Consider the following 8,250-nt stretch of genomic DNA (forward strand, 5'->3'; position numbering starts at 1 on the left):
CCAATCATATTTTTTTTTCTCTTTGCATTCATTTTCTTTCACCCTCACAATTTTAATTTTTTTTATCCAAACATAAAATTTTAAAAACAAAAGAATTTCAATTGAAGTATTTAAAATTTCTCATAATTTTAAATTTCCTCATCCAAACACACTCTATTAGATTCTTTTTATAAAAATGAATCACTAACATTATTTACATGAAAATTATGATTTTTTTAATAAATTTGATGTCATAGCTATTTTCAATTCACTGACTTGTATTCTAATTTCATTTTAATAGGTGTTTTCAATTTGCTGACTTAGATTCTAATTTCATTTGCAATGCACGTTACTTATTTAAGGAAATTTTGTAAAATAGTAAAATCGAGCAGGATGAAATTTGTGATTTGAATGCATAAATATCTTTACATATATTTTAATCAAATTATCTTTTTTTATAGTATTTATATATTTGTATTTATTTATTTATTATATATTAAAAACAAATTTACACATTGAAATGTGAGTGTGAGGGTTATTTATAAGGCACACATTCATCTTTTCTGTGCCTGGCCATTCCGTTTCCCAGATCTGCTCCTTCCGTTCCCCCTCAGGTAACCCTTTCTCTTCTCCGATTAGTGTTTTCCATTTTCATTCATTTTTTCGCTCTTCATTTTCCATTTCTCTTATCGATCCGCACATTTTGCATTTCATGTTACGCGAGATCCTTTTCCCGGCCTCGTCAATCTCCCTTGTTCAGATCCATTTTCAATTTTCAATTTTCATTTTCATTTTGTTTTTCGCTGTGTGGAATAGTAGGTTTTGATGTAATCGTTGTCTTTTGTGATTGATTTGATTTCGATCAATTCATTCCGTTGCACTCATTCTTATACTGTGAAATGTGGATGATAATGGAACAGAGGGTGTTATTCCTCTTTTTCCATCGAAAGGAAGTAGATATAGATGTCTTTGTTAGTCTTATAGAATTATGATCAAATAACAAATGTCTTTTTCATTCCGTTTTTGCTGTGTTGTGCATTGTCTCCAGAATTGGATCAGATATATTTTAAAATGATTTTAATTAAGGTTTTAAATTAATTTTGCGGTTTTGTTGAATTTCCTGATTGCGGGAAATTGCGGACAAATATGGGCGATGTGGCCACAATTGCAATCATTGTCACCCCCAAAAACCTTGACGCTGCGACCGAGGTCTTGGTCTTGGTCCTTTTTTAAAACCTATAATGTCGTAGATCAATTGTTCACAAGATGATGAAAACTGGTAGTAAAACAGAAAAAATGTGCTAGATGTTTGAATGCAAAATGAAAATACATTTGATTAATGTTTAGTGCACTCTTGGTGGTGACTGTTGTCTGAATAAATATTTTTTGTAGGTTGTCACATTTTATTTCTGTCCCTCCCTTTTTTGTGTTTGTGTCTTTTACTGCTTATGAATTTATGTGAATCTTGTTTGTCCATTTGATGGCTGAGACTAGACTGTACCTTTCAGAAATCAGTTGAAGAGCATGGGTCGTGGAGTTAGCAGTGGTGGTGGTCAAAGTTCATTGGGTTATCTTTTTGGCAGTGGAGAGGCCCCTGCCCCAAAACCAGCAACAAATAATGCCCCAGCCCAACCTGAAGTGCAGGCTGTAAATAATGTGCCTCCTCCAAAAGCATCTCCTCCTACTAAAACAATAGACCCTAACAAGGCTGCTGGTATCAACAGTCATTCTACTGATGGCCAGAACACCGGCAACTTCATCACGGTATTATTTGTGCTTATTATCTTGTATTTAATTTCTTTTTTTTCCAAGTTAAGTTATTATAATTTAGGCACTGTGTCAAGAACCAACTATACCAAAAGCTAACAGTGATTAAGTTATTATAAACTGCTAGATGAAGACACATGGTGACATGAATGGTTTTATATTATGGCGCTACAAGGGATTAAGTCTGGTACACTGCACACACTTACAAAATTAGGTTTGATTGTCCCCTATATGTGTTTTAATTGTCTTATATGTATTGTACTGTGATAATTTTGTTACTGTGGGTTCATATAGATGATCTTATTTTTCACCTCACATGTTGAAAATTCAAAATAATTAGGTCTGGATGTTCAATCTAGTTAGCTATACTATCTGTACTAGTTTGGAAATTATCAAATATTTGGGAAACAAAATTATTATCTGGGTTCTTTTCTTACTGCTATATGCATAAGAATCAAAAGGTTGGTTTTGCCTATTCAATGAGAGTGAATCTACTTAATCATCTATTTAGGATTTGTTTTCTATGCAATGAGGATAAATCTACTTAATTATGTATTTAACCTTGAATATCAGCTGTCAGCACTGACTGTTATTATGAAATATGAATAACTTAATGTTCATATTGCTTAATGTTGACTTCCTATCAGTTTATTTTCAACCTGGACCTAGGTATTATTTAAACTGTAGTGAAATACCTATATATCAATGATAGTGATAGAGCTTCCATCTTGTCTTGTAAACAGAATTCGACACTGTTTGCAGTCAATTAGCATTTAACATAGTGGGCAATAAGGCTTGGTTATTGTACTAGAGTGATGTCTTACAAGTTTGAATCTACAATAAGATACATTCCACAACATTCTGAAGAGATACATGAAAAGTAGATTAATAGCTTGTCTGACCATGCTTAGATTTATTTTCTTTGGAATTTATCTGGATTGATATTTTTCTTTTCAAATTTGGCTGCAGGACCGACCCTCAACCAAGGTCCATGCTGCCCCTGGTGGTGGTTCTTCCCTAGGTTATCTCTTTGGTGAACCTGGGGAGGGGAAATGATACCTTGTTTGCAAAGCTTTTGCTCGATGATGAATGATTTATTTTGAAATTCAGGTCGTGGAAACATAATGGAAGATATGGTGTATTATAGGTTATGGTTGCTACGATAAGTGAGTCAAGAGTGCTATATTTTGGATGTGCTAAACATCTATTACAGAACTGTGTTTGACAGAAACAAATATCTCTATTAAGTATTAAGTGCACATTTGCTTCCAATTTTGTATTTCTTGTTTTCCTAGTTATTCTATTAATTTGTTATCCTGCACCGGGTTATTTCCATGGATACGAATAACTCATGCTGAAAAATTCAGGCATAATTTTGGTTAGTAAAATGAAGTGTTAGCAACACGATTTTTGACACTCTTGAACCCACTAATATCTTTTTGATGGATTGGACCCACTAATATTAGTTAAAACTTTATTGGAAACTGCCAAATTATGAATGAAATATTGTCTCCTTCGGGTTAAGGCCTAAACCTTGAACTAGCATTTTACTTAGATTATTGAGTCAGTATAAGGTTAGAGAACGGTTTCAAATTATCGAGTATTCTTCGAGTCATAACCAGTTCGTAAGAAAGAGTCGACGAATTGGACTCTTCACTTTAACTCTTATTTAATAAAAGATTAATTTAATTTTAAAGCTAAATGTTTCTGGGGAGTTGCAGTGGTTGTGTGCCTTCATATCAGAATAAAAAAAATCAGTTCTTCCCAACCCAACTGAATTTGTCCTTTTGTTTTATGTTTCCGTGCGGATCCTCTGCAGTTGTCCTTCTTAACTAAAAATACAAAAGAGGAAATTTCAATTAGAAAATAAAATCTCAAAATGTTTGTCGTCAGGAACAATAATTTAGTGAGTGATTACTTAAAATCTCAAAAGATGATATATATTATACATAATGATTACTTCAAATGATATGTTTTTGTCTTATTAATATCTTTAGATCATTATCCTCTACATCTTATTATTATTAAAGAATAACGGATCTAATATTTAAATTAGGAATTGCAATTGGATTTTGGATCCAGGATTTGGATTTATCTTTTCAAAGAACAAGTGTAGGTAACATCTCAACATGTTTGCCCTCGAATTCCAACACTTGTTCCTTGCTCTTTCTCCTTCTCACACTTAACACATTTTCCATGAGTAATTAGATGGTAGGCTTCCTTATAACCTACAAAATTCCAAATGATACATACATATAACCCTGCAACAGTACCTTTTTTCTTCTACTCATTAAAAAAAGTACCTTTTTCCTCCTTAATAATATTGATACTCCCCTACTTACTCCTATAGATAAATAGAACCTCGAAATAGCCTTCATATCATTTAACACCTTTGCTCTTGTCTTTCCCCTTCTCACACTTAACACATTTTATGCTTAGCAAAAAAAAAAAAAAAAACTTGACACATTTTACATTAGTAATAAGAGTTGGTCTCACTATTACTGAAAAAAATCCAAAATATGCCGAGATATAACCCCCGATAGTACCTTATTCCTCAATAATGATACTTCCATAGTTTCTTTTTTTACCCACACGCTTTATACTTTTATTTATAAGAAGGAAAAAGTATAAATTAAAAATAAGTTTAAATAAAAGAAAATATGTAGTAACAATATTATTATTTTCCCGCTAAAGTGAGCTTTCACGGAAATTGTAGGGTCCAAATCCAATTTAAAAATTAATTACGAGATAAGATAAGACAAGGACATAAAGACACGTACAAATATTACAACTATTACTTTTGACACTAAAATAGCAAAACGAAACTTCTCTGAAGGTTCTGGCACACTTACAAGCAGAAAGCACCAATCCTCAAAACGAAGCCTGATATCATATGTCCACACATGAAGGAAGTGCAAGTACTTCAATGTTTCTGTGCGCACAACAGTTTTCAAAATGTTCATGAAGATGGAAATTTCCAAGGAAACTTCTCAGGTTTTATAAATGACCCTATTCCGCTGAAGCTAATTCTTCAAATGATCCACAATCATATAGAAACCCTAATTTGTTACACCTAGCTTCTTCCTTCATTTTCTCATCATCAATATTCAACAACATGGCTAATTTGCAAGGAGGGCCTGACTTTGACAAAATCTTTCACTTCCTCTCCATTTGCATCCTTGCTTTCATCAATGAAGGCTCTTCCTCCCTCTCAAGTGCATTCATGAATGAACCATGGTCATGGGGCCTAAGCATTCCCATAAGTTTGTACGTGAAATTCGCACTTGAGATTCACACTCACCTTGGAATCTGCGTTGGGGTTGGAGTACCCTCTTTGGTCTATTGGGGTGCCACACGTGGTGCCATTGATTGGTACTGGGAAGCAGCATTGAAGTTCAACCACGAGATCTTCAAGACATGCTTGTTCAATGTTGTGATTGGGTTGCTACACTTGTTGGTGTCAAAGCTTGCTCATTACATCATTGAGTGGGTGAGGGATCACAAGCTGATGAACAAGGGTTTGTTGTCTCATTTGCTAGTGGTTGCAAACTTGGACTTGGAAGCACTCTCTCAACACCCTTTACTAAGGCCTATTTCTTTCAAAACTTTGTTCTTGAAGCTCATTGAGTTGCTTGTTGTGTTCTTCTACAATGGGAACATATTGCTCTTGAGTTGGTGCTTTTCAGGGCAGGTTTATAGTTATGAGGTTGGTAAGGCTATTTCTTGGGTTAGCTTGGGGAGCTCCATGTTTGTGTGGATTAAGTCTTTGCTCAGGGAACTGGGAACACAACAGGAACCACTTGAAGAGAAGCCATGCATGAAGGAGGTAAAAAAGGATAACTGTTCTTCAATTCAAAGTGTGGAGACCAAGGATGATCATGACCAAGCATTAATCTGCTCACCAGAATGTTGATGGATTAGTAGTGGTGTCAATGGATGACTCAATAAGGTGAAGGTGGAATGGATGATAGTTTTTAAGTGTATCAGCAGTGAATTGTAATGAGTGATGACCTATCTTTTGTATATATATTTCTATTTATATATTTCCTGTCATGTGAGTGCTGTGAGTACTAAATGTTGAAACATTCCTTGATGTTATCTAAAGTAGACATGAGTTAGGAATAAAGGTTTAGTATGTGCATCGATTATTAACCTGTCAATGTTTTCATGTATAAGGACTGTCTCAATTTATTGTATCATTTCTTATTTTACTTGAGTTACGTACATTCAAATATAGAGTTGGACGTATTTTAAGAAATGAGTGCGTTTCTTTGATAAACACCAGAATGGTCATAAATTATTTATTCAATCACTTATTTCCTTTGTGTCATTTCAAATAAAAATGTAATATGAACATTAATGAGACTTTTTTATCAATTGGGAGTAAAAAATTTCACAATTTTTCATTTGGGGGTATATTTTAAAAAATTATCCAAAACGGAGTAAGTCGTCAGAAATCGTAACAACTGTTACCATTTTTTAATTTTTTTTATTTTTTAATTGAAGTCGTAAAAATATTTACAACTTCAATATAAATATAATTTTTTTTTCGACTTTAAAATCGTACTAAAAAAACGAAAGTCGTATTTTGTTTTACAACTTTAAAGTCGTAAAACTGTATTTAAAAAAAATTGAGGTATACCACTTCAAAGTTATAACCTCCCTTTAAAAATAACGATATTTTTTTACTATTTGCAGCCTGTTTTTACTTTGTTAACCTTTTTTTTCATAAATTTGTTTTTTTAATTTAATAATGTTAACGATTTTATTTTTTTAAAATAAAAAATTTTAAAAATATATTTAAATATATAATAAATAATATTAAGTTATTTTTATTAGAATATTTTTTGTGATTTTATTTGATATGTTATTATTTTATTTTAATGTTTAATTATTTAAAACATATTATATATATTTTTATTATAGTTTACTTTAAATGTTTAATTATATAAATAATCTATCAATAAAAATTAAAAACAACATAATTAATACATTAATATAAAACACACAATACAAATAAAAGAAAAACATAAAAATTACAAGTTATTTTAGTCATGTACTTGTTTGTATGGACAATTATTCTGATTATGTCCTTCAGTTCTACATAATGAGCATTTCTTAGGCCTATTTGGAATTGGTTCATCCATCTCATTATGTATCCGAGTAGTGGTCGGCCTGCCTGATGTCTGCCGCCGTTTTGAAGGATTAAACATAAATTGCGGACCTAAATAGTGAAACCATGTGTCTTCACTTCCAAGGGAATGAAAATAATATTGATAAACTTTGAAAATATTTTTCAACTTGTATACAGGGTCAACAAAGTCATCATAATTTAAATTGCAAAAAGCACACGCTGCAATTGCATGTGAGCAAGGTAGTCGAAGTGCTTGAAATTATCCATAATCACACAATCATTCATTCAATTTGACAGTGCATGTCATTGCTCATCGACCAAGTCGCGTATTTGCAATTTCTTAAACCTCAAACTCCCCTGTTTCTCGAACATACATGCGAACATAATGTGAGGTAGTAATGTGTTGATTTTCTTGCATCATGACATATACGTCTTCGGAGTACCTATGCCCTGCCTTTACCAAAAATATACTAATAAAATCAACTTAATATTATTTATTATATATTTAAATATATTTTTTAACTTTTTTATTTAAAAAAAATAAAATTGTAAACATTATTAAATTAAAAAAACAAATTTACGAAAAAAAGGTTAACAAATTAAAAACAGGCTGCAAATAGTAAAATAGCTTTTTTTTTAAAAAGGAGGTTTACCTCAAATTTTTTTAAAAATACAGTTTTACAACTTTAAAGTCATAAAACAAAATAGGATTTTCATTTTTTTTAAAATACGACTTTAAAGTTGTAAAAAAAATTATATTTACACTGAAGTCGTAAATATTGTTACGACTTCAGTTAAAAAATAAAAAAGATTAAAAAGTCATAACACTTCTGACTTTAGAAGTCGTACCAACTATTACGACTTATCCCATTTTGGATAATTTTTTGAAATATACCCCCAAATGTAAAATTGCGAATTTTAATTTTTTACCCCCGATTGGTTAAAAAGTCCATTAATGAAGGTGTGGATTAATTAGTAGGAGATTGTTCCATTTTAACTAATTGTTTCAAGTTCAGTCTTAAGTATTCAACTATGTTAAGAATTTATGTTCCTTGTTCCTGTTCGTAATTTATTTTTTAAAACTATAAAATGGGGGTAGATTTTGAAAAAAATGACTTATTTAAGGGTAACAAACACGACTTCGACAAAGCAGTTTGGTTTCATATTACGACTTTCAATTTTTATTTTTTTTGTTTATGAAGTTGTGAAAGTAGCAATGACTTTAACTTTTTTTTAAAAAACTTTTTTTATGAAAGTAGTGTTTAAATTAAATACTTCAATTTTTTGAAAGAAAAAAAATTATGTGGCTTCACTCACGACTTTGTTTATGTTTTTTTTTTAATTAAATTTTTCCCTTTTTTCATAGTTTG

The 8,250-nt window shown here is 31.3% G+C and overlaps 1 protein-coding gene across 2 annotated transcripts; it reads left to right on the forward strand.

Annotated features, from left to right (window-relative positions):
- The first annotated feature begins 471 nt into the window (after window positions 1–471).
- LOC114412159 (protein SPIRAL1-like 1) lies at window positions 472–3,025 on the forward strand. 2 transcript variants are annotated; one of them, XM_028375956.1, is made up of 3 exons: window positions 472–593; window positions 1,488–1,743; window positions 2,716–3,025. In XM_028375956.1, exons 2-3 carry the CDS (start codon window positions 1,504–1,506, stop codon window positions 2,800–2,802), a joined length of 327 nt encoding a protein of 108 aa, XP_028231757.1. In that variant the 5' UTR covers window positions 472–593; window positions 1,488–1,503; the 3' UTR covers window positions 2,803–3,025. The 2 variants fall into 2 exon arrangements, with proteins under 2 accessions (XP_028231757.1, XP_028231764.1); XM_028375963.1 differs by having other exon boundaries at window positions 495–588; window positions 1,484–1,743.
- The last annotated feature ends 5,225 nt before the right edge of the window (window positions 3,026–8,250 follow it).

The sequence above is a fragment of the Glycine soja genome, chromosome 1 (genome assembly GCF_004193775.1).
Source record: "Glycine soja cultivar W05 chromosome 1, ASM419377v2, whole genome shotgun sequence".
In the NCBI taxonomy this organism is placed as follows: domain Eukaryota; kingdom Viridiplantae; phylum Streptophyta; class Magnoliopsida; order Fabales; family Fabaceae; genus Glycine; species Glycine soja.

Bases quoted from the DNA above. Each gene is read 5' to 3' on its own strand.
- LOC114412159 (XM_028375956.1), top strand. From the start codon at position 1,504: ATGGGTCGTGGAGTTAGCAGTGGTGGTGGTCAAAGTTCATTGGGTTAT. The intron at 1,744-2,715 runs GTATTATTTGTG...ATTTGGCTGCAG, and splicing joins ACACCGGCAACTTCATCACG to GACCGACCCTCAACCAAGGT.